The following is a 27,836-nucleotide window of genomic DNA, read 5'->3' as shown; positions in this document are numbered from 1 at the left end:
AATTGCTCTACATATATTATGTAGGCCTATGTACTCTGATAAAATATAGTTAAGTCTCTGTTATCACTGCCTCCTTGTCATCACTAATTACCATTGACTTAACATTACAGAACTGATTAATTGTAGTCAATTTAAGTTAAAAACCTTAATGTCAATCCCTGAATAATGCTTAGATATTTTGTCACAGACAGCTAAATTGTAATGCTGTTGGCTGCATAATGAAGTGAAGTGTAATGAGGATTATGTTATGAGTTGGGAGTTATACCTATATCTATAAAGGCTTAAAATGACATGAAATTGCAATTAAAATTATTATAAATCCCCCCCCCCCCCCAATAAAAAAATTAAATGTATTTTTATTTAATTCATTGTAAAGTTAAAATGCATTATAACCTTTCTGCAAATACTAAATATTAAAAATTTGACATAATTATGTGGAACATGTCAAAAACTGACCTTGTAAACTTGTTCATAATTATAGATTACATGAATTGCTTATCCTAAAAAGATGAGATATTCTCCATTTAAAATGGTGAAATTTCACAAAAAAGTTCGGCCCAGCATCACTTAATCGTTTAACATATCTTTCACAAAACACTTGTCTAGTAACTCTATAGTAACTCTTTGTGTTGTACACTTTGTGTTGTACAAGGTGAGAGGGCCAGGATCAAAGCTTAAAACAGTCTTCCTTGGGGCCGAACAAAATAAACTCAGATTTGTTTTCATTCAAGTGTAGAATATTGTTTGACAGCCATGACTTAAGATCATTTAGGCAATCTAACAGCGGTTGAAGAGAAGATTCATTATTGTGTTGCAAGGGAAGGTAAAGTTGGGTATCGTCAGTATAAAAATGAAACGAGACATTGTGTTTTTTTTTTTGTTTGTTTGTTTTAAATAACAGCCAGAGGGAGCAAATATAAAGAAAATAACACAGGCCCTAAGACTGGTCCCTGAGGGACACCACAACCAAGCTACTTATTAGAGGATGAATACTGTCCTAACTGTACAGTAAAATACTGTATCTATCTGACAGATAAGAGTGAAAACACTGTAATGGAGGGCGGGACTTGATTTTGTCCATTGGGAATTGATTGGATTGTTGTTGTTTGCTATTGGTCTGTGAGTCGCAGGTTGCTGCAGGAGTGGAGAGGTTATTGTGCTACTAATATACTATGTAAATTTAATTTACATTATTTGGAAAGCCTATTTGCCATTATGTTGGATGATGATATGTTTTATATCACCAGTAAGCTTTGTTAATTGTGACTTTCTCTGGGAAATCAAGAATTTCTAATATTAAAGTTAAACAATCTGGCTATATATGATTATTGACTTGTCCCTCCTCAGTTGTGGTGTTTCAGCCCTGAATTAATCAGTGTTTTAGAACAAATCTGAGTAAATGATTCAATGACTCATTCATAAAGATTTCACTTTCCGCCATGTACTGGCATGAGGATGTGTTATTATTATTTATTTTATATTATTAAATAATATATTATTCATTTTTTATTTGTTCACAGCTCAGGGGTTCTAAGATTTGAAATGAATTCTTGGGGGTCTGCGGAACCCAATTTAAGAAAAATAAAACGTTTCCATATGTAATTGTTTCAGGGATGTGTTTTAAGTACATTTAGGAATGCCTGCTGGAACTGTGCATGAATGCATGTGTATGGCTCAACTCATTGATGCACGTCCTCTTTTTTTCCAGGCACAGGTTATCCTTCTGGAGAGACAGGAAGAGCATAAGCACTGGCACTTAAGGTAAGATAAGACTCAGTTTGTGAGAACAGTTGTAATATATCTCTTCCAGCTGTATTTTTTTTTTTCAGTACACATACTACATAGTTGTGTGTGCATGCGCGTGCGTGATAATTCACTGATTTAAAAATAAGGTATGGTCTGTGAGTCTTTTGACATGCCAATTGAAACATAATTTCCCATAATGTCCTCTCTCTCTTCTTATCTGTATCAAAGGTGTATTTAAAAAAGACAGTTTTCACGTACATGTCAAAGTATGCCCTGTGAATTTTCAATCCTTACTTAAAGCCTGTATTTAAAGATCTTTTAGAGTAGAGTCTATGTGCTAAAATCAAGAAAAACTTGTTTTCTAATTAAATGTACTTTTTTGAATCCCTGGTGAACCTTGAGCTCATTATCAACCATTGTATGTGCTGTAGAGTCGAGGGCTACTGAGGACTCAGCATTTGCTTTTGTGAGTTGCAGGCACGAGTGAGGCTTCCAAATGATTGAAATGTTCTGGGAGATGCCACGGCTTGTTTCGCACAATAGTAAATGAGGATCTCGGTATGTGTGTCTGTCTCTGTGACTGGGTCCCTTGAGGGGAGGCGACTTGGTATTTTTACCATCTTAATGAAACGCTGAGAGGGCTCCTAATTGCGGCGCGAGTGGGTAGGGGAGAATAGGGGTGAAGTGACAGCGCTGGGAGCCTTTGATCTGAGAACTCTAATCAATGGGGATTAGTGTCCTTTAGCTCTGTGCAGCACAATGTCTTTGACAGCCCCATGACTCTCATATTAATGAACCATTAGCATGGCTAGAATTAAGAGAGATACCAGTTCATAGATCTATGTGGATAAGAGTTCACTTTAGGGTGACACTGATAGCAACTCATGGTAGCCTGCGGTGGCCTGCAGTTGTCAAACAGTCACTCCAAGTCATCTAAGAATGAGATCTTTAATCTATAATGAGTCCTAAATGAAGGGTGGCGGGAGCAAGTTTATTTAATTACGCTGATCACAATACAAAGATATATAATCAAGTCCTATCGCACCTCTTAAATGATACCCTCAGCCCTTGGGACCCTCCCTCTAAGTCAACATTTCGGTGATGTACTGTCACAGGGTTTTGTGTAGTAGAATGATGTGTGCAGTCACAATCAGCACTAGTGTGGGCATGAAGTGCTGAATAGTGAACGTCGTGGGTAGTGATGGGAGTCTGAATAGCCCTAGAGGAATCGTCATTGACTCTGTTGCTGTGTCCGAAGTCACTCACTTGAGCCGCGTTTCCACCGCAGGAACTTTCCTTAGGATCTAGGGACTGTTGGGTGGTATTCCGTGTGTTTTGAACGCAGGAACCAGGGTCTAAATGAAGTTTGGGGTAAACCCCCCCCCAGAAACTCCCTCCTCGCGAGGTACAGTACTTGAGTACTTTTTAAGCAAACTACTTATTTACTCTTACTTGAGTCATATTATTTTTTAGTACTTCAACTTGTCCTCAGCAATACTTTTACTTAAGTAGTACTCTTTCCACCACTGGTGATCTGTTTATATTCAGTGAGCATTTCTGCAATATATTGAGGTCCTAGCCCATTGATTGAGGTCCTAGCCCCTAGCCAAATTTAAGCATGTAAACATTTCATTCTGACTAGCTTGTCAATCAGATTAAAAAGTAACGGCTCATATAAACAGAACTTTCTGAATCTGATATTGGATTGAATACTTTGGCGTGTTTTAAATATACCTAATGATTCAGAAAAAGATATATATATATATATATATATATATATATATATACTGTGTATATATATATATATATACATATATACTGTATATATATATATACATCTAAGCAGTGATCTTGATGATCTAGATTATTTCTTATATTTTTTGTTTGTTTGTTTATTTTGGCTAGTTTTGAATCACTGGTAATTAAAAAAAAATAGTAGCTGAGTTGGATAATGAGTGAAAAGCAAGCTCCAAAAATAGCTGTCCTGAAGCTGCCAACTGTGGTTAGATGGGGAAAAAATGGGCTAGATTTTCTTTCCTTTGGAATGATACTGTAATGGATCCACTGGAAGTGAGTGTAGATGAGAATCCAAGTGCAGTTTATTACAAACAAAAACAAACCGTGGCATGAACTCAAGACAAAAGTGTGGCATGGAATGAACTCAAAAACATAAACTTGAAAATGACGCTTACCAACAGTAAACAAAACTTGACAAAGGCACATGGCAAACAATCGCTTAACACATTCTATTGACACGTGGCTTAAATACACAGACTAATGACAAGACACATGGCAGGATCACATGACAATCAGGTAATCACATGACAGACATGGAACAGACCAAGGCATCATATACGACACTTTTGCCAAAGCATAGACATCTAACGCACATGGCACCCTTTAGCGTCAATATGAGACGCAGATATATATGGGGCAGAAGGCGCCTCCTAGTGGTCTAACCCTAACCCTACCCCAGACATAAACCTACCCATACTCTGTGCGTGTTATATTGACGCTAAAGGATGCCATGTGCGTTGGATGTCTAAGTTTTGGCAAAAGCATTTTATATGACGTCTTGGAATGATAATGTGTTGGATACCTATTCAATTCCTGGTATACTCCATGAGCTTAAGTCTGCTGCTTTGACTAGTCCTGCTCATTTGCATCTCCGTACAGATTTCAGAAGGACACCCACATAAGGAAAAAGTGGATGATTTATAATTTTTAATGAGGACTGGGATCACATCAGATGATTATATGTTTGTTCAGAGCGTTTGAATGCAGATCGTTTTGAAAACTAGGCACAATGTAATAGAGAAAAGAAACTGTTGAAAGACGAAGAAGCCAACTGTAAACTGTAAGCCGTAAGTAAATCTTTATTTTAATAGGATTTAGTTGCATTGTACTTACTCCAATAAGTAATGATCAATATTAATTACTGTAACTACTAGGGATGTAAAAAGATCTCGTTCCAAGAGGGTGAAATTAGCATAGAATATTATGCCCACCACGTCACTGTCGTTTTGCTATTTTAAAAAGGAGTAAAGGAGCTGAATTCCCCTAAATGCAAGTGTCATGTGTGATACGGCATTTTTAATGCATCCTAACTTAACCCGTTTGTGGGGGGGGGAATTCTGAAGTGTTTACAGTGTCTTCTCATGGATTATACAAACATGATATAATCTATAAGTTTTCATATTAATGCCTGAGACAGAGATAACTGACAGCAAAGGCTCAAGAGCTTTGTAATGTTATTCTTACATGTGTGTTTCGAGTTCAGGGAAGGATCCAAATCTAGCGACCTGAGAAAGACAGCAGTGAGAGATCCCTTATCAATCGGAGCCCAAGCTAATGTGTGGCAGTCAAATAATCCAAAATGAATGTGTGATTTTACCCTCTAATCCATCAGCCTTTAGATATCTGTCAGCATTGGGTGCACCATCCTGGACGGTCCTGTCTTTTTTTTCTTTTCTTCCATGTTATATAATATCTGCACTCTTATCTCTTCTGGCAGCTTACACAACCACAGCTACACATACAAAGAGTGTTTTTATAGTAAGATTAATCTTGAATTAGATTTGAATCTTTGGACCATCACTGAGCCATTGGATTTTTAGAAGTATATCCCAAATGTGCTTCTCTGAAGGCCACATAATTTATTAATAGGATCTATACCAGTACATCCATATCTACAACCAACCCGATCTTCCAGCACTATTGCACAAGTTCATGCTTTCATTTGCTGTGCTCTGTATGCAAAAATCTATTTTTAATCTATTGCACTTGAATTTAAATCATTTTGGTAACACATTACTTGAAGGGGTGTGCATAAGACTGACATGACACCTTCATGTTCATGATTCTGCCCTCGTGTCCTTGATTTTATTTAGTCTTGAGGCAGGATCATGACAGACCCGTGTGCAAAACCATGTCTTGAATATGAATTATGCATGTTTATGACAACTGTCTTTAAGTGTCTTTCACTCAGTAATGTCATTTTGAATGCAAATATGACATTGTTTAAAATGTCTTTGTTATGACATCTTTGTTATGACCATAACATCATAACCTGTCAGTGTCTTTGACAACTTGACATAAAATGAAGTTAAACTGTCATGTGGTTGGCTTTGACATTGGCTGTCATTTGGCCATTATAACTGTGTCATTAATATTTTTCCTGACCTCATCTACGGTGGTACTAATTGAATTTGTCATTAAAAAGTTATAATGGCCTCATGACAGCCAATGTCAAAACCAACCACCCGATAGTGTAATGTAATGTTAACCAATAAAGCAAGGTGTATTCTTAAGTTTGATAATCTGCTATGTCATGTTTATGACGGGTTGTGTTGTCTTAGTAATGTCAAGTTGTCATGACAAAGACACTGACAGGTTATGATGTATTGGTTTATGTCAAGGCGTCATAACAAAGACATCTCAAAACAATGTCATATTTGCATTAAAAATGTCATTACTGAGTGAATGACACTTAATGACAGTTGTCAAACTTCTTTCATATTCATAACATATGTAACATCATGATTATGATTTTTTTATTTTTTTATTTTTTACGCGCTCAAAGAGCCAATTAAGTTTTTTCTTCATTCACTACTGTGCTTGATGGGCGATTCTTATACCCAATCAGAAAGCAATCTGACAGAAGACTCACCTCCAGTTTCCGCTGTAACATGTAAAGTCTATGTTCACACCGTCTTCACGACTTCATCTAAACATTTTTTCTTCACAACCCCTCCACAAATGTTCTGTAAAAAACAGTCACTATACACTATAAGTGCCATTTCTTCATGCTGGTTGTCTGCCATGTTTATTTACTTTATAGTCATGTTTAAAGCGAGAGATTTTGTAAGATTTCCCGTGTTCACAGGTGGGACTCTGGTTGTTTGTGAATTGAATCTGTTAGGTTGTGGTGTGTTTTTCTAGTCACATTGTAGCACTCCACACACTAGAGAAACAAATTGGTTAAATCTCTGATTTCTTATCGTCATGTTTGTGGTCTCTCACATTTTGAAAATCTTGTAAGATTAAGAAAAAATATTTGAGTGTGGCCCAGCCTTAAATCAAAACCGATATGCCATATTTAAATCTGATATAAGCACAATTAAGAAGGAAAATATTACCCCCTTAGTACTGGATGTGATCGGGTGTACTGTCATTGTATAAAAGGTAACACATCCTCATTTTTTTTTTTGAACGCTAGGTAACTTTACTCTATGTCTGATACTCGATTGTCTATGTTGGAACAGAGACATTTCGGTCTTTTATGAAAGCCCAACAGTAAGTGTCAGTTTGGGTAAGTAAAAAAAAATAGAGGGTTGTGAGAGAAAAATATACAAAGGTGGAAATATCCTTCAGAGCGGGATGGCAGAGAATAGCTTTCAGAGGGGCTTGCACCTAAAGGGAAGTGGTAATTATGCTTTCTGTCAAACTCTGCCCCTGATACATTATTTGATTCACCGACATAGAGGAGAGAGGAACATTATAGGGTTATAGGGAGAGCACAAGCGATGATATCACCATAAACACTCTGGCCGAGAGGTAGAAGAAGCTTATGATATCAGAAAAGTTATTAAAGTTTTGTTCGTTTTGTTCATATTTTGCCAAACTCGCTCAGCACAAAACTACACGTAGCAGGACTTCATTGTAATCAGTATTTTTTAGTGATGCAATTGTTGAAGGCCAGACAAAAATAGTTGTCAGATGTTTTGCAGTCATAATGTGTTGTGCTATTGTGCAAGGACTGCCTAAAATCATAATGATGAGTTTGGCTCTAACCCAACTTTTGGCATTAATGAACCTTTTATGAAAATGAAAATGAACATGTAAATACAATTTAAATTTAATTTAAGAACTATTGTTAATGTACATTTTGTGAATGTATTTTAGAAGTTTATTTTTAGATAATATTTTTTCACTATGAATTACACATTTTATTATAATAATCTATGCAATATGTATTTTATTCATGTGTCCCAACATTTTTTTTTTTTTTTTTTGAAAATGACAAATTTTGCACAACAGGGGAGCAGTTTATGGACAAATTTTCTGAGACCTGAGTGGATTGAGGAACTGGATTGACACTTTTGTGCTGGAAGCTTCTTGAATGTAAATGAAGTCTTTGAAAATGTCTCTTTCTACTTTTATTTGGAGGTTTTGGTCTGATGACATGCATTTTTACCTCCCGGTTTCTCATAATAGTGGCTGAAAAACTCCTTAGTCTTTCCTTTTATATTCAGAATAGTGCCAGCATGACAGTACACACCTTTTGAATATTTTCATTTTCTATTATGGATCACTCTAACACAAGCCAGTTTCCCAATTTATTCTGAAATGAAAATGAAAACTCAAGCATAAAATTAAGTCAAACACATTTCTCTATTCACAATTCACTCATGCAAGAAATTGACAGGCTCAAACAAACAGGACAGCTAAAAAAATAAACAAAAAACACTGCCATTAACAAAAGACTATTTAATAAATCACAACAGTTTCTTCAACAATCTTTTGCAATAGACAAAAAAATTATTATATAAAAAAGTATGATTATATTTTTAAAAGTATAAAAAAATGAATGAATCTGTCAAATGAATATATTTTATAAATAAAAAAGAAACGTCACAATAATTTATGCATCAGAGTGTTTAGTAATTTCAAATGTTTATTTCTTAGAGACAGAGAAAAATAAATAGTAGCATGTCTTTGTCTGCCCCTTTGGTGAAAAGTAATATGGCCTTCACAGTGTGCTTTTCTAAGACACGGTTTTCATGTGTCCCAACATGCTTAAATCCATGTTGCCTTGGGAACTCTGGAAGTGCGAGTGTGAAGGAGACTGAGAAGTAAAACCCGCTGGGTCGCAGGTGTTGGAAATGAACAGTGTCCAATGATCCTGAAAGACAAGGCAATTTGGCAGGCACTGTTGGAATAATGAGAAAAGAATGGTAATGTTGCAGGGCTGAGCTCTCTTGCAGGGGCATTTGTGAGCCGGGCCAAGGCCAGCTTGCATGCACATTGAGGTGTTTGCACATTAACCTGCATAAATAGGGGTTGCAGCACCCCCAACCATCCACATTTGACTGTGTCTGACTGAGGGTAACACTCACCCTACAAAGTAGAAGTACAGCTCCTTACACAGGCAAAATAGACATCTCTTTTTGTCAATCTTGCAAGTGCAAGCAGAAGATACCACAGGAAGAAATATGAGGAAAACATGTTGAAGTAAGAGAGATTGAGGAAGACAGCAAGAGCAAGAGGAGTCTCCAGAGAGGGATAAAGAGATGGATGAGGCATAGCTGTCTCTTAGGGGAACTGCTCTTCATGTTCTCTCAGACGTGACATATAGTGTTAGTAGATTAGACGAACTTGAAATAAAGGAAGAACTCCACTATCCTGCTGCCAGATTCACTACGGCCAGCTGAAAATCCTCTTAAACGAGGGAAGTGGGAGACTTAACGGACACTTCACCCATTGAATGGTCATGGTTTATTCCCTTATTTTCCCCTGAGATGGGAGAAATAAGGATTGAAGTGTTTTACTTCCTGCTTATTATGACGTAAAAAATCGTCATTTTGCGTCAAAATAAGCAGGAAGTCGCATTTCATTGAAAAATGTAGAGACTACAAACATTACCTCCTCATTATTCCAAGGTATTCCTACAGGCCTATTACAGATCAGTGACTTCACTTTCAGATACTGAAATCAAGATTAGCCATCTTGTTTGGAAGCTAAGCTAACAAGTGCTGTGGAAATAGGAAGTTATGACAATGACGGAAGAAACTAAACATGATATGGAAGAAGAGGATTTTGAAATTCTGCTGCCCGAATCCGGTGTTCGTGGCTATCTTTATGAGCCGCAATATAGTGAAGAGCAACTGAGGCTGATGGAGGAACCGGAGGTGGCTGCCTGTCACGGTCGAGGAGCCCTGACTGGCTCGAGCTGAGGCAGACTGCTGGTGCATGTGCTTTCGCTGTGCGCTATACAGACACAGATAGAGTCCGTCTGCTGCAGAGAATTTCAACAATGGCAATTTCTCCTGGACGAAATGTCTGAATCAGACAAGCACACGGAAGTTTGTGTTGTGATGTGAACCATCCTAATTCGCCAGACTGAACATCCTGGTATCATGCAGTAATTTACCATATACTGTAGAAAGAAACACAAACAAGGACTAATTCTCTGAGTTTGCCAATGTAACATTACCGGGGTTTGTTGTTGTGAGAAGAAGGAGGCGGGAACCAGCGAACATTTAAACATTTTAATAGTTAAATGAACAAATACAAAACAAAAGTATAAGCCAGCAGCCCCTCATTGACAACTGCTGTCTACACACACAACAGAAACAAAACACAACATAAAATCAGGTTGTTTCTCTCTCGATCTACCGTCGTCGCTCCTCCTTTTATGCCTTCGCTCCTCCGTGAGACCGGTGTGTCTCACAGGTGTCTTTCATTATCACTCGCGCTGCTCTCACGGCCCTCGCCATCGTCCTGCTCGCCACAGCCAACTAACTAGAAATTTTGTTTGAAATTAATTTCAAACTCTGGTGGCAGTTAACGTTAGCCTTGTAAACAAAAGAGTGATTTCTCTGATGTTTGCCCTGTTCCGGATTAGTGGGTCTGGCTTGCGGAGCTGTGCAATGTGGTGCATTGTGGGAGTTGTTGTCTTACATACAAATGGGCACCAAATTCAATAATTATTTTACTTTTCAACTATAGATATCATCCACTTTCAATAAAGATTAATGTTGAAATGGGTGAAATGCTCCTTTAAAGGAGAACTCCGGCGAACAATGAACCTTTGGTCTAATAAAACATCGGTACATAGTCAACCGTTCTCTGAGATTTATTTTCATGATAATCGATTGTAAAGAGTTTTATCTCTAAAAACTGTTTAGCGTATAATGCTAGTAATGGGGGCATTGAAGTAAAAGAAATCGCTAGTTTATACCACTAATAAGGCTCAAAATAGCCGCACACTAACGAAGTAACATAATGAGGCTCCGTACATGCAAAACGAAGCATTGAGAACTTTGTAAGTGTACAGACCGTTTAATAAGAAGATACTTTATGAAGACAGTTCACTTCGCGTATACAGACAGGAGCCATCTTAAAAAATAGTCTCGATAAGTCGATCCCCGAGTGATCTGAGCTGTATGAAGTTCAGCGAACTTCTGAACTGTATGAACCGCGTTCGGGGATCGACTTATTGAGACTATTTTTTAAGATGGCTCCTGTCTGTATACGCGAAGTGAACTGTCTTCATAAAGTTTCTTCTTATTAAACGGTCTGTACACTTACAAAGTTCTCAATGCTTCGTTTTGCATGTATGGAGCCTCACTATGTTTCTGTGTTAGTGTGGGGCTATTTTGAGCCTTGTTAGTGGTATAAAGTAGCGATTTCTTTTTACTTAGTCAATGCCCCCATTACTAGCATTATACGCTAAACAGTTCTTAGAGATAAAACTCTTTACATTCGATTATCATGAACGATTGACTAGGTACCGATGTTTTATTAGACCAAAGGTTCATTGTTCGCCGGAGTTCTCCTTTAAGACCTGGGGCCGGTTGCACCAGCTGTGTGTAATTTACAACTTAGCCTAGTTTTGACATAAATGGGCACTAAGTTACAACTTACACAATACACCAGTGTTGCACCATTCTTTTGCTCAAAATGAACACAATTCAAACGAGTCAATGCATCATCAATGCTTCTTGAAAAACGTGATTTTGTCTTACTCAGATTTATTATGGTAAGCATATTATAGGTGTTTATATTTTAGACCTGGCAGGATGGTTTATGCGTAAAAATTGCGTACATGCATCAATCGCCTGTGCTTGTCTCGTTGTTTCCGAAAATGGAGAAAGTTGCTCCGGTTACTTTGACGCATGTATGATGTGGGAGTGGCATAGGTTAGTAGTCACAATGAGTGAGAGAGGTTGACATAGAGCAGCTAAATTAAAGAAAAATCACCGGTTTAAAAAAAAAATCAGAACAGAGCAACAGAGCATGTAATAAAACAAGAATCAACATTAGATTGTCCGTTCAGAAAAGGCGAGAACTGAGGGATTTGAAATAGTGATACAGAGATGCCATTTTTATTACTCAACATGTGATTAAGAAATTGTATAAATTGCCATATGTAGCTCTCTAACAGAGTTAGAGTATTAGAGTCAGAGTATTATATTTTATGAATGGTCATTTCATCATGGGCTGTTGAAGTGCTGTGCTGAAATTTATTTTCAAGGAAGTACTGTGACTATTAATGTGTACAGCTGCAGTAACATCTTCAGCTATGGCCTAGTATTGAATTTTTTTTATTTTTTTTTATGAGCAGTAGGATAGATAACCATATTCATCTGCACAATCCCACAGAGCACAACCAAAATGCTGTTATTCTGTAAAATTCATGCAATTTTGTTTATTAACCACTAGAGGCCAACAGTTACTGTAAATAGTGTACCGTTAAATAATACAATTAAATTCAGCTATAATTAAAAAAATATATATATATATAAATATATCTGACATTAATTAGCTCAGTGAAATAGCAGAGTGAGTGTTGGTAATATGTTAAAAAGGTCAAAATCGTATAAGAATGTACATTTTAATAAACCAAATAAAATTGCAGATATATATAAAATGCATCAGTGATGGCACATTGCATTTAAGTGAATGTTGATCTGAGAACTATTTATGCCAGAATCTGCCACTGAATAAACTTGAAATGAATCATAACCTACAGACTAGTTATTTGATGCAGAGACACTTGTGTTTAGGTCATGAAAATGTGTTCTCATTTTTATATGAACTGGAAAACAGACTTGGAATTTTGAAAAGCAGAAAAACAAGGAAAGAAAAAAGGCAAAGGGGTCTCATTGAAGCCTTGTGTCTGTTATTTTGCTCAGAAAATCAGCAAGCAGTGTTCACTCTCAACTAAAACTGTGTCAGGCAGACTTTGTCGCTGTTTTAAAGTTATCTTATCCAGTTTCATCTATAATGGCGTTTTCACGCTTTAAGACCTGTTAGAGACCGTTTACATCAGGTCGGCACTGTAGCACTTTAAATGATGGTGAACATTTATGTTCCTTGCTATCTTTCCATTATCAACAAGGCTTTTCCAAATACAGTGCGAAGCCAACAAACATTCCCATCTGTTATCTTGGTGAGAGGTTAATGCTTTTGTTGACCCCCTGATGCCCTAACATCATGTGGGCTACATGTCTTTATCACAACACGGCTGTGCATGCTCTGTTTTCTTTCAAGTCCCCTGCTTTTCTCTCTAAACAAATCATGGCTTAAGAACACAACAAACATTTACTAAACCATAGGAGAATTGTCAGGATACAGGAGAATTACCAGCAATCTTTGAAGACATGGGGGCATTCATCAGGATACTGCTTGAAAATTCAAATATGCTACATCACAGGCTTGAATGTAAGTCTTATCAGCTGAACATGTGGAAAAGCCATAATTCTGAGATCCTGAAATACAGTCATTCATGCTTTCAGCCCTGACATTTCAATCAGTGGTCTGTTTGTGTTCTCTGAAGAATGGATGTCTTGCAGGTGAAAGTGAGCTCATCACAAGATTTCATAGATTCAAGAATGCACACTACTGGAAAATCAAGCTTAAGCTGTTTTTTTTCTTTTAACAACTTGTCCAAGCTGGTTTTTGAAACCAACAGGGTTTATGTTTGAAAACCCAGCCTGACCACTTGAAGCTTGTTATATCACCTGGTGCATATTTGCTTGGTCTTTAACTGTCAACAACTTAACGGTTTTGAGTAAAATAGTTTTATGTTCCTATTTAGTTTTGTTTTGAAGAGAACTGAAAGAAAATACAAATCATCTCAAATTTTGCTATATATTAATATCTTTACTTTCTGTTTCTTGAACATCTTGAGTTAGAGGTAACTCTCGATGAAGAAGAAGAAGAAAGAGATTTGAAATACCTAAATTATGTTGTCATTATCTCAATTGCGGTGCATGTGTTCTTATTTTGAAAAACAAGAATGCGTCATCTCACTGAAAGAAGTTGAAGCTGTTTTCAGCAATGAGAAGAGATTGCTTCGCATTCATATCTTTCTTAGACTTTGTCAATTTCCTGTCTTTTCTTATACTATAATTATACCATTATACCTGCCATTATACTTAGACTTGTATCATACAACTCTCTAACTTCGCATAGTTCTAAAGGAAGTCAAATTTTATCAACAGCAACAACAGCCACGGAATGCTTTTTAATTAACAAGGAATAGGGATTATAATACAGGATGTTACATCAGCTCTTCCTACATACAATTCAGGCCATAATGATGCAACTGGTTTTTTTTTTCTTAGTTTATAAAACATCCATTTCTACTGCATGTATTCCTCCATTACAGATCTGCAGCATCACTAGCATTTATTTAAAGCAGAACATTTGCAGATCAGTATTTGAAAAAAAAAAATCTTTAATTTATTTGCTTGGCTGTGTAATATTACATTATTGGTTTCCAGGGAAAAGGTACACAGTAGGGCTGTCGATAAATTTCAGAGTTATTTTAGAAATAGTTATACAGTATTTATATACATTTTTCTTTTTAAGTTATATCAGTAAATGGAATGAAAGGGTTGCAGCTGTTTAAACATTAATGTAATTTTGTCAATGAGCACATTTGCAGCCCAAATCATAGCATGATAATATGTCAAAATAGATCCTCATCTCAAGAAATTGACACAATTTGTAATGTTACTAATGACTCCTTTCACATATACCACTCAAAAGTATGTGGTCTATATTATTATTATTATTATTATTATTATTATTATTATTTTTAAAAGAGAGCTCTTATGTTCACCAAGTTTGTATTTGTTTGATCAAAACAATAAAAATATCTGCGAAAAGCACAGCATGCCTGGAAACCTGGACTAGGGGCACTCCGGCCAGAAGAAATGCAGGATCCGACCATGGGGAGAAGGTTTGGCGACAGTGCAGGGTTACTTTGACCCAGAACGTGCCGCTCTGCCATGCCCGCCTCAGGCCTCAATCGTGAAGCCAGTGCTGAAGCGGTCTTATACTGTATGTAACAGACCAAATGGCATTATTGTGGCTGCCATATTCCCCAGGAGCCTCTGAATTTGTTTCAGTGGAACCGCAGTCCTGCCTCAAAAGGACCTGAGGCTGGTGAGCACTGACTGGACTCGTTCCTCCATGAGGCGCGCCGTCTGGGCGACCGAGTCCAACTCAATACCGAGATAAGAGATCCTCTGGACGGGGCAGAGTTTGCTCTTGTCCCAGTTGACCTGAAGCCTCAACCGGCTGAGGTGCCGTAGCGTCATGTCCCTGTGATCGCACAACACATCTCGCCAGTGAGCCAGAATGAGCCATTTGTCGAGATAGCTGAGAATGCGAATGCCTTGTCCTCTCATGGGAACAATGGCCGCCTCCGCGACTTTCGTGAAGACGTGGGGCGACAGGGCCAGCCCAAAGGGTAGGACTTTGTACTGATACGCTCAACCCTCGAAAGCAAACTGTAGAAATGGTCTGTGTCGAGGAAGAATTGAGACGTGAAACTATGCGCCTTTCAGGTGGATCACTGCAAACCAATCCTCGGGACGGATGCATTCGAAAATGGCTTCTGCGTGAGCATTTTGAACGGGAGTTGTGCAGGGCCCGATTCAAAACTTGAAGGTCCAGGATTGGCCATAACCCACTGCCTTTCTTGGGTACAATGAAGTAGGTGCTATAAAACCCGGACCTCATCTCGGCAGGAGGGACCGGCTCAATTGCGTCCTTCGCCAGCAGGACATCGATCTCTTTCCACAGGATGGGTGTCCACTGACCACACACGGGTGAAGTGGATGCCCCTAAACCTGGGTGGCCAACGTGCAAACTGAATTGCATAGCTGAACCAAATGGTGCGGATGAGCCATCAGGACGAACCCGGAAGTGCTAGCCAGGCTTTTAGGTACCAACCCAATAGACCCGGAGGGGCAGCGAGGTGGAAGACGGACCCGGCTCCGGCGGCAATGTAGCCACCGAAAGCGGCGTCTGGATGTGGAGTTCACCACCGACCTGCTTCCACAGGGGGGGCAGACGGCAGGGAAGGCCCGTGGGCTGCCCCTTGGCGAAGGGAGGGAAAGAGACGAGGCATAAAGCCCTGCCTCCTCATGAGCTGGTCTCTGCCTCCCTGGGCCAACAGGAGCGACGCAACTGAGGAAGCGTCGCTGCTATCTGCTGCTATTTCCCAGTTCTTCTCCAGGTCACCCGTCTCAGGGTCGCTTCCCTTCCTTCCTTTTACGGGAAGGGCCGGGGGCGCCTAAGCGTGTTGGGCCGCCCTCTCGCAACCAGACTTCCTCAATCTAGCGTTGGTAGGCTGCGCTGGAGGGGGAGCTGGCGGGGAGAAGTTGACCTCATCCAGAAACGCACAGGTAAAACGACATCCTGAAAAGGACGCGAACACACCGTGAAGCTCTTTTAGGAAAAAGGAAAAAAAAGACGACACGTTGGAGTTCCCAGGACGAAAGGGAATGTATGATGGCAAAGCTGAATTTTCGGCAGCCAGTACTCCAGTCTTCAGTGTGTCACATGATCCTTCAGAAATCAATATGCTGATTTGGTGCTCAAGAAACATTTGATTTTTTTTTTTATCATTGTTGAAAACAGTTTTCTCCTTTCACTTCTTTCTCACACAGACACTCACACTGTCAGTTCTGATTGCAGTTCTACCATGTGGACAACCATTGAATGACTGAAAGAAAAACAAAGGCACAGTCAACGGGCCCTGTGGTCTTCACTGTCATATTTAATTGAGAGCTCTACTAATTGAGTCTTTTCGTCATTCAGTCTGATGGCACTCCATTCTCTTCAAAGGCAATGGACTGCTTGGCATTGCCAAGATCTCCAGTCAAAGAAAAGTTTCCCATCAACCCATTATAACAAGATAAACGCAGAGCTGTCTGCATGACTCGTTCTGACTTTTCCTTTGAAGGCGGCATGGATAAAAAAACACAGCAATCCATGAGAGAGAGAGAGAGAGAGAGAGAGAGAGAGTGTGACAGTCTCTTCAGTAGTCTGTAGTTTCTGTATGGTTCTCTAGCCTTTCTAATCTTCTCCATTAGAGAAAATACTTGAGTCTAGACCATAGGAAAGACATTTCTCAAATCTCAACAGTTTAGAGAAAAGGACTTTTTTTTTGACAGTTAAATGCTTTTTTGATTTTTTTTTTTAAAACAGCATTGTTTTGGCTGGAATTTGTGAAGCAGACTGTGTTACTACTATGCAAATGTAGAAGGTGTGAAATTGGTTGTGTAATGTCAGACCACTTCTGTGCGAATGAGAAGTGAAGTTTTCCACTCAGTCATGTAAGAGGCAGGCTGGAGGTGGAATTAACAAGCCACCTGCTCCAGGGTACAGTGCCACAAATAAAATGAGAGCAACCCGCTTTAACACACCCCCACACTCCGACGGATAGAAATCTGACAGGAATATATGATTGGGCAACCCTACAGGAATGTATTCATTCTTTTCTGACTAATTCTTAATTCATATTAAAATAAATTTGGATGGTTAGTTTAAAGAGGCCATATTATGCATTTTTTTTTTGTTTTGTACTAGAATAGATTTTCCTACTTTTTCAAAAAAGTATGTTACAAAAACATTTCACATATTTTTCATTGTTACAGCACCTCCCTTCCCAGTCTGTCACTAACGCTCTGGGGTGCGTTTCCCGTACAACGACGTAGTTCGCTGATTCACTACCATAGTACGATGCATCATTTGGAAAAATCAACTAGCTAGTCACGGCTGTTTCCCGAAACCCACTGTCGCAAAGTATCGTTCAACCACGTTGGTTTCGCACGTGATGGAGCAATAACTACCTTTAATGAAACTGTTTGAGATCCAATTAACGCTAGATTTGTTTTATAAAAATTACAGACATGTCATCTAAGGACTAGTTCTAATTGTTCTCAGTTGTTTTCCTTTATTACCAGAATCAATATTTGGCTCGTTCTTACATAGGATGCACGTCCGCACATGCGCACTCTTCAAACACGGTACTTCAAATCTTTTGACAAACTAAAAGACGTAAATTCCATTTGTATGTATTCTAAATATAAGACGCCGGTTGTGCTGAATGTCAGCTTGCTTATTTTGCTAAATATTAGGATTTATTACCTCCAAATGTCATGCAATATAGAAAAGATTCCTCTAACCACAAGTCGAGAGCTGTCGTTCAAACCACACAACTTTGCGATGCTGTTTGCGAATGTTCGTTGGAACGATGGTTTCGGGAAACACCGACTCGTTGAACTATGCTGATAACAACGGAACTTGCGACCATAGTTGGCTAAAGATGCTTTCGGGAAACGCACCCTTGTTTAGTTCCTGTCTCTAAGGCCCCTCCTTTCGGTAAACATCACCGCGTTAGTTCTGGGGTGGAAACATGAAGTATACTATTAAAACAACTCAACCAGGCCCTTCCTGCCTTTTTGTGTATGCCTTGGACATGAATTAATTAAATTAGTACTATTTTGATGCTTACATGCCGAGAAGAAAACTCAAGACTATAATTGAGGCTTTTCAAGCAGTTCAGAAACTGTGTTTACTGATATACTACCTTACATCATTTGGAGTGGACTTACTGTATGCGTTTTAATTTTTCAGGCCTTTTTCATGTTCAAAAAGCAACACTAAATACACACTAAAGAAAGTTGAAAATGTAAAAAAAGCATAATAGGTCCTCTTTAAAGCCTCTACAAATTAATTCTTCCATAAGAAATTATACAGCACTGGATAAATGTCTTCTACTTTTATCCAAGTGATTGGGCAGTGATAAAAAGTGTTTCTTCGGTAGAGAAGAGGATGTCTGCCAGTGCATGAAAAATAGAAAATGTCAGTGAAGATTATCATTCTGACCATAGCCCCAAAGACCAGGTGTCAGTCTGACTCTGTGATTTATTTTACAGTTTACTCTTGTCCTGAGTTCTGTTGCTGATAAGGGATTAAGGAAGATTTAAAGAAAATTCCACACTGAATCAATGAACTATATCAACAAAATTCTCTGAGAAAGCTTTGGGAAAGCTTTGGGAAAGCGTTCTCTAAAATTTTAGAAATATCAAATGAATATAAAATAATATATATATATATATATATATATATATATATATATATATATATATATATATATATATATATATACCAGGTGTGTCTTTGTGTTGACTTTATTTCAGGGATCAACAGTAAAAAGGGCATGATGGAACGGAGCCAGTGTGAGATGGTTTGGATTAGCTGACAAGGCCAGTCACTTCCCATAAACATTTGGATTTCTCAACATTGTTCTTCCAAATTATGCTGTGTGTCACCAAACTGACATTGTCTACATTTGTTAAAATCACAAGAATGCCTTGTTATATTCCTGGAAGGAAATATTCTATATACAAAAATATAAATATACATGGGCTGAACATTATAAACAAATCCTAATATTTTGTTGCAGGGGTGTTATCTCTGAGGAGCAAAGGAGACTGTTCCTTCTATAAAAAATGGACAGTACAAAAAAATTAGGGATGTGCAAAAATATTGATACAACTATTGCGATATTTTTTTCACCAAATAGTACTGATATATTCCAACCTCTAGTATCGATACTTTTTTAAAATCACATTTTACATTATTTAGAATGATGTTGTTGTGAACATTTTTCTTCTAAAGTGTAGGAAACTCACAAGCGAAGACCAGGAGACTTCAGCAGGATTCTTTATTGAGAATACAAGCTGTGGGTAGCTGAAATCATTTGTCAAGTCTTTCAGCACTGTCATCTAAGTCTACTTCGTCCAAAAATCTTACCCAAGTCTGACTAAGGAATATACATTGTTGAAGTTGATATAGCTTTTAAGGTGGAGGGGTTACATAGAGGTGGAGACCAGGCATGAATACGGGTCAAGGGTGAAAAAGGTCAGAAGGATATTTCCCGTCTAGGGTGGTCCGGGGGCATGCTCGGAAACATTACATTTTTAAAGCATAAATCTGATGCATTTTTTTGCCAACCTGGGGAGAGCTGGAGAAACTTAAATTCAGTCATGAGTCAAAAATATTATGGCCTCTGTAGCTCTAGCTAATAATTTTCCACCGGAGCTTTAGCAAGCTGGCTAACGTTGCGTTCTCTCTTGCTGTGTTCAACGATTCAATTCATCAAGCTAAGCCTATGTCAACTGAGCTCCTGGGTAACTTAGATATATAGCCTACCAGAAAAGTATCAACCGATACGAGAAAAAAAAAAAAAAGTAGAATTTTCAATAATTGTGTGTTGAACTGATGTGTGTTAAACACAATCTACTTAATACAGACAACTGCCTTATAAAGAAAAACAACAAATAAAAAAATATTATCATAATATGACAAAAAATATATTATAAACTAGATTAGTGGGTAACTCAGTAAAATTTAGTCTAGAAAAACAATATAAAATCAGAACATTTAGTGAAAAAAAAAAATATTTAGTGGGGAACAAATAAGAGACAATAAGTGTAGCACTAAATCTGGTAAAACGTTACACATTGCTCTTTGTTTTGTTGTAAAATACATCGAAAAACGAGATAAAAATCAAAAAGATAAATTATTTTATAGTCTACTATAAAATTAAGAATATATATAGCACAAATGTATAGCACAGCTGTTTAATGAGGCAGCAACATATGATAGATAGGACAGAACAGAACAAAAAAGGCTATTGATAATCTTTCATTGGGCAAAGGTATTATATGATAATGAAAGACTCCAATGTGCTGCACACAGCGCTTATGCGCTGATTCTGAATGATGCACTTGAAGCAACATGAGTCACAGTGCACAGCTCTTCGAGTCCGCATTGAAAAGTTCAAAGCACAAAGGAAATACATATCGATATATTTGGATTATACAGTATCTATCTATGCAATAGTTTACTGAGCCTTTTCTTCTAACAGTTTTGAATTTCAGTTACTGTGCGCGTGAAGAACAATGATAATGCTTTTCAGTGTTGTGATTAGACACACGGTAGAAAGGAACATGATTAAGTTACAGCAAGATAGTCAATTTATGCGAAACCATAGAGCTTTATCTACAGATCAAGTATAATGATATTAACATTTAATCAATTAATTGCTTGTTGAGGCAACAGAAGTTAATGCCGGCTTGTGCTTTTATCTCTTCCTGGTCATGATGTCATCCGCTCGTGGCGCTCATTCTTTCCTTTGGACTTGTTGACATAGATGTTTTAGACGCATTCACACTGGAGGCGTTCCCAAAGCGTCGTTGACGCATCGGGGAACACTCATTTTGTCATTGTTCTACAATGACACCAGGGGTTTATAAGGAGACAGCATCTCTTTAGCTTTCTTTTACTGCAGGATGGCCAGATAGAAATGCCTTCATCACACCATAATTGCCTCAATCAACTGTCAATCAAATAATGCCCTATAATTATCAATTGTATTGAAAATGACATCAGACCGTGATTATAACCACCATAGGCTATAAATACCATAGACATTGAGACAAAGTCCAACCCCATGATTACAATTTTTTTTTTTTTTTTTTTTTTTTGCTAAATTTAACAAATATAAAATGTATCATATTTGTTTTGAGGCCAGTGAAAGTATTAGGAGGGCAAGTGAAAATATTGCAATTGTTGAGCCCTGTTATTGTCTTAATTTTTCTCCAGAGCTAAAAAATGGTCTCTTCTTGTCCACAGTGCCAATCAGAGGTCTATTTGTGGAGTTGATGATCTCGCCCTTGTGCCTGAGTTGAGATGTGGGGGTGCACCATGGCAATACAAGGTTCAATAATGAGCCTGGCTCTACTGTTCTTCGGGATTCTAGCTGTTCCTAACCCCACCAGCAAACTAGTTAGGACCACAAGGGTGAGGCGGCAGGTTCCAGAAGGTGAGGGTCCCACTGGCAACCAGACCCAGCCCATGATCTTCAATCATGTATACAACATCAATGTACCTCTAGAGTCACTTTGTTCAGTGGACCTAAACACTGTACCAGGCCCAGAGATAAACAAAGGTACAACTGGTAGTGACAAGATGCCGACAGAGTACACAGAAGAGACAGTGGACTCGGACAGCCAGGTGACCTTCACCCATCGCATCAATATCCCAAAGCAGGCCTGTGCTTGTCCTGCGGCTTCCACCATGGAACAGCTGGCTAACCGCATAGAGATGCTGGAGAGGGAGGTGTCCCTGCTTCGAGCACAGTGTAGCTCCAGCTGCTGCGGAGAAAGCTCTGTTATGGGTAAGTTTAAGATTCTGAGGTGTACATACTGCAGTATTAAAAAAAAAAAAATCTGTGACCTGGCTGGATTTGCTCATTCAAGCATGCATTCTGTTATGGTATTTTCTAACAGATAAAATGTTGTTTATGATTGAACTAAGTAAAGATTACTTCAAAATGTTTAAGCTTAAATGTTTAAATCAGGGATTTCAAACTCCTTTTAGGTTAAAGACTAGATCAGATAAAATTGGGGCTTATGCCATTTATTGTATTCATATAGATTGTATCAACAATGCATGCTTTTCTGAAGCTAATACAGTTCATACTCATATTTTTTTCTCCTTTAATAAAAAATTTCAAGGTAAACTAAAGTTATATACTACCATTAAAGTTTGGGGACAGTTTTTTTTTTTAGAAATAATACTTTTATTCAGCAATGGCATATTAAATTGATCAAAAGTGAGTAAAAACATTTATAATATTACAATAAATGCTGTTATTTTTAACTATTCATAACAGACCACCACATTTCTATAGAATTCTATATTGCTGAAATATATTATATATTGCAAAAAAAATTCTGCCTTCTATTTTATATATATATATATATATATATATATATATATATATATATATATATATATATATATATATATATTTAATGGGAATGATATTTCACAATATTACTGTTTTTACTGTACTTTTATCAAATAACTTTATTCAAAGACTTTATTCAAAAACATTAAAAAACATCCCTTATCAACCCCAAATTTTTCAATGGTTGTGTATTAATTTAATTTATCAGAGGCCTTTGGATTACATGCATGCAAAATTGGTATATAGAGAATTAGCAGTTTTGACAAGAAAAAGAGAAAATCACAGCTCCAAAATATAACATGCAAATCAACAAATCTAAAAGTTAATGTCCTGCTGTAGCTAAATACACTTATTATGTAAGTAGCATGTATATGAAGAGTTCAGATGCAAAAGCCTCTAAGTGCCATTTGAAATTTTCTTCTAGAATGGTCATTTTTATCAAGCTTGTATATTTAAGTTCAATCATTTCACTTAAATGACAATTAATAGGTAATCTTCATTGCCATTTAAGTGGAATTACTGAACTTAAATATACAAGTTTGATAAAAATCATCATTAAAGAAGAAAATTTCAAAAGGAATTTAGAGGCTTTTGCATCTGAACTCTTCATATATTGTAAACACAGTGATAAATATACTTGATCTAAGCTAAAAAAAAAAAACGTAATCAAAGATCATGGATTTATTATTAACAGACAGTGTCTTTAACAACCGATTATTAAAACTTCTTGAATCTTGAATCAGTTGCAATGGCTTTGACTCACTGGTGGACGAAAACAAAGGCTCATCCTGGTCTTTCTGTCGGTTATGATGTGACTGCAGTGCTAAGTGAAGTAAAGGCTGTATTGTGCAATGACCCATAGGGACAACAGAACTGTGGACGATAGTAGTGTTGTGCTTGTTTAATGTCTCAAAGGGGCACTCGAGTGGATTCACACCTGCAAACCTTGGCTGTGGAGCCCCTTCAGGGCAGCTAAAAACAGCTGAAACACTGCAGTAGTAAAGGGGACGTCATATTAAGCTATACAAATGAGGTTAGATTGTGAACTAGATTAATTACAGCACTGCTGCTGGATAGGTCTTCCCCTCAAGCCTTTGATAAGTCCTCTGCTTGCTGAATCAAACCAGGCATGTGCTGAAACAAATAAGATTGCGAGATATTGCCTTAAAATTATTATTTATTTTCTCTGCTTCAGTTTCATTTTACTCCAACCTGATGAAAATTAAAGCTTTCCCAGTGTGCATTCTTGAATTCTTCTGAATTATTTACCCAACTCATGTTGTTCCAAACATCTTTAATTTGGTTTCTTTTGAGGAAAATGCATTCATTTTTGAAGGACATGTTTACAGGAGTGTTCAGGATAATTAAAAGTTAGATGAATGTGGACCAAAAAAGCACAACAAAATTATTTTAAAATGGTCTAACTTGTTTTGGCACCCATAATGATAATGTAATTTGAGTCGTTATACACTTAAAATCATAGAGTTTTAGGAATCAGTTGACCCAGGTCACTAAACCCATCTGAATGATTAATTCATGAACCAAACAGGTCCAGTTCTTTAAACAAAGTCCAAAAAAAAAGAAAGCGCACTTTAAGGAGAGGTATCTAGTCAGGATGCTATTGGTTACTAGTTATTTATTTAAATCACAAATTTACTTATTCAGTCACGGTGTTAAAGTGCCTCTATTATGCTTTTTGGAATATTACCTTTCATGCAGTGTATAATTTGTGAGTGTAAAGTTTTAAAGATCAAAATGCACAACAATTAAATTTATCTCCTAAAAGAAAGTATCGATTCTGAAACAAGTCGTCAGCAATTCCAGTCTCATTTCCTGTTAGCTATGTAACAAAATAGCATAATGCCAGCCTATGGTCTTCATTGGGTGCCTGCAAACAACATCTAATTTGACCCACCCTCAGAGACTCTAGTCGTAGCTGAGTCCTGGAAGCGTTTGGTTTGTGTTGTCGACATGTCAAGAAGATGCTGTTTTCAGCACTGCGAATCCACTTTGCATGCACTTAAAAGGACGAGGACTTGCTCTGGAATTGATACCGTAAAATCAACGGTAAGGTCACTGTTCATATTACTGTGTATTGAGCGCTGAAGAAGCCTCTGGAGCTGAAATTCAGATACGGCAATCGGTGTTTCGTTTCCGATACACACTATAAGTGGTACACCGATCAAAATAGACTGGTCCATCTGACCAATCAGAGCAGAGTAGGCTTGTTGAAAGGAGGGGTTTAGAGAGAGTGAATATTCGATCGAACCGTTTTCAGACTCTGAGATATATGCTGATATGCAATTTATATTATGAGAAAATTAAGGTGTTTTTTGACATCGAATGTATGTAAACCCTATTGTAGATGACCTCCAAAACAAAATTAGGAACCTTTAAAATACCATAATTGGGGCACTTTAACAGTCACCATTAGTCAAATTTCTCAATGATGTTAGCGTGAGTAAAATGATGGCTTTCACTTTTGGGTGAACTGTTTCTTTAACGTCAACATATTTGTTCTCTCTTAGGTCGCTTGGACTTCGTCCCTCAGTGTGGCCATGGCACCTTCAGCATGGAGATTTGTGGGTGTGTTTGTGAAGAAGGGTGGATTGGCAAGAACTGCACTGAACCACGCTGCCCAGATGACTGTTCTGGCCAGGGCATTTGCATCGAAGGCGAGTGTGCATGTGACCCTAACTTTGGCGGTGAGAACTGCTCGGAGCCACGATGCCCAGGTGATTGCTCTGACAGGGGGTTGTGCATTGATGGTGAGTGTGTTTGCGAGGAAGCCTATGCTGGCGAGGACTGCTCGCAGGGCAGATGTCTGAATGACTGCTCAGATCAAGGAAGCTGTGTGAACGGAACCTGTCAGTGCCGACCCGGCTTCCTGGGGGAAGACTGCTCTCTCATCTTCTGTGCTAATAACTGCAGCCAGAAAGGGGTGTGTAAGGATGGTTTCTGTGCCTGTCAAGAGGGATATACAGGGGATGACTGCGCTTCAGGTCAGTATTCAATGTGTATGGTTGAGTACAGTAAAATATATTGTTATTTAATGATTTACATATATTTCATTACTTGACATGTCTGTATACCCAGTCTGCCTTAAAAAGTTAGCTCACCCAAAAATGAAAATCATCCCATAATTTACTCACCCTCAAGCCATCCTAGGTGTATATGACTTTCTTCTTCCAGCCCGAACACATTTTCGGAGTTATATTAAAAAATAGCTCTGGCTCTTCTATGCTTTGTAATGGGAGTAAATGGTACCATAGATTTTGAAGCCCAAAAAAGTGCATCAAAGTGCACAAAAAAGTGAGCGAACGTGAACTGAACGTACTGTATTACTGCCTGATGAACGTTACTTTGAACGCGTTCATTCTGGTGTCTGTGAACGCACGCTCTTTCAGTTTAACTTCTTTCAATAGGGTGCCAGATTTCTATAGAGCCGTACAGGCGAAAACTCGGCTAAAACACACGTAAACAGGCCTTAATATGTAGTGAAAAAAACTCCCAATCTGGCAACACCATACACCAGTGTCGCACCGCCTCCACACGCATCAAGGCAAGAAGTAGCATGAGCTTGACAACGCATCGAGGAGGCGTCGCATCGTATGATCAGTTTTAAGACAAGTTCGGTGAAGATGGGTAAAATCGTACATTTATGTGCAAACTTTGCCCACCGGTAAAATAATTGCTGTAGTGGTTGTATATGGGTTGTAGCCATAATTTAAAAACATAAGTAACAAATGGAAAAAAAAAAAAGAACTATGATCTAGTTCGTTTTTTGGAACCGTGAACTTAGTTCAAAATTGTGAAGTATGAACTATGTACTGAACTAGTTTGTGAACTGAACTTTGAACTAGTTCATGTAGAAAGCGAACTTTCTCAACGAGTCCCGGTGGAAGAGTGAGCTCTGACCTGACATATAAAGGGTTAAGAAGACCCTATTACCCTATTACCTATTAAAAAATAAATAAATTCTTTAAGGAAACAATAAATCCGATCTTTTACTGTAATTTATATGGTTATTCATACCTTAATTTGCAGCAATTACATGTGGTGTTCTGTTAAATTGAAAACAAAATTAATCATTTTAACATTACAAACACTTACCAAAGCTTTATGTACTGACACAGTACAGCAGAGTAGTTAAACATTCCCCAAGGAAACGACTTTGCGCTGGACAATTCACACTTTCTGTCTTATTTATTGCAAGTGAATATTTAATGCCTGACTCACTTGGTGTTCTTTGAGCATTTAAAATCCATCAGAGAAGAAATTAAGCCATAGCAAAAACTTGTTTGAGAAAATACAAAAAAGTATTTTGATCGTGTCTATTCTTTCCCTTTAAGCCAATTGCAGATAAACAAGCCACTTTATTAAAGGGTTAGTTCACCCAAAAATTATGCCAATAATAACTTACCCTCTTGTCGTTCAAAGCCTGTAAGACCTCCGCTCATCTTCGGAACACAGTAAGGGTGTAACGATACACAAAACTGACGGTTCGGTTTTCCCACGGTTTTGACGTCTCGGTTTGGTTCGGTTTGGAAAGCTAAAATAGTTTTTTTGTTTGTTTTTTAAACAGTGGTTTAATGGAAAATTTGTCTTTAAATTAATTCAACTACAATTAAACGTTTCACAAGGATTAAAAAAAAATCTGCTAATGCTGTAAACTATATATGGAGCTGCACATTACTATGACATGAAAGGTTGTAGCCTAGACTTTTAACCTAAATTCAGATGCTATTTATTGCGATTCGAATTGTGAGTTCTGTATCGCGTTTTTTCGGTTCGGTTCGAATACCGTTACACCCCTAGAACACAGTTTAAGATATTTTAGATTTAGTCCAAGAGCTTTCTGGCCTTCCATTGAAAATGTATTTGCGGTATACTGTCCTTGTCCAGAAAGGAAATAAAGACATCATCAAAGTAGTTCATGTGACATCAGTGGGTTTGAACAAAAACTATGACTTTATTCGGCATTGTATTCTCTTCCGGTTCTGTTGTCAATCTGCGTTCAATGACGCTGGTGTCATTAAGTCATTAATGACATCATTTTCAGGTGAACTAACCCTTTAACTGAAGTCTAAATGCGTATATTGTCTTTCGAATATCAATACAAAAATCCTCTCTGGGAAGAACCATTCCCTAGTTACCGGTCTGGCACACACAAGGCAGATGCTAAACCACATGGTAGACCCCCTGCTCTTCCAGTCATGGCTGTAAAATTGGTGACAACTCA

At 37.8% G+C, this 27,836-nt stretch overlaps 1 protein-coding gene across 2 annotated transcripts in view; it reads left to right on the top strand.

The window, feature by feature from the left end:
- tnr (tenascin R (restrictin, janusin)) overlaps nt 1-27,836 on the top strand; it is a 178,379-nt gene that overhangs the window by 72,336 nt on the left and 78,207 nt on the right. For both annotated transcript variants that reach the window (XM_039654780.2, XM_039654779.2), the window contains exons 3-5: nt 1,709-1,761; nt 21,475-22,018; nt 25,123-25,596. In XM_039654780.2, the coding sequence (XP_039510714.2) occupies nt 21,532-22,018; nt 25,123-25,596 (961 nt within the window). In that variant the 5' untranslated portion in view covers nt 1,709-1,761; nt 21,475-21,531. The remainder of the gene's footprint in view (nt 1-1,708; nt 1,762-21,474; nt 22,019-25,122; nt 25,597-27,836) is intronic.

This window comes from Pimephales promelas, chromosome 5 (assembly GCF_988280905.1).
Source record: "Pimephales promelas chromosome 5, fPimPro1.hap1.1, whole genome shotgun sequence".
In the NCBI taxonomy this organism is placed as follows: domain Eukaryota; kingdom Metazoa; phylum Chordata; class Actinopteri; order Cypriniformes; family Leuciscidae; genus Pimephales; species Pimephales promelas.
This window is presented reverse-complemented; position numbering and strand designations above follow the sequence as displayed.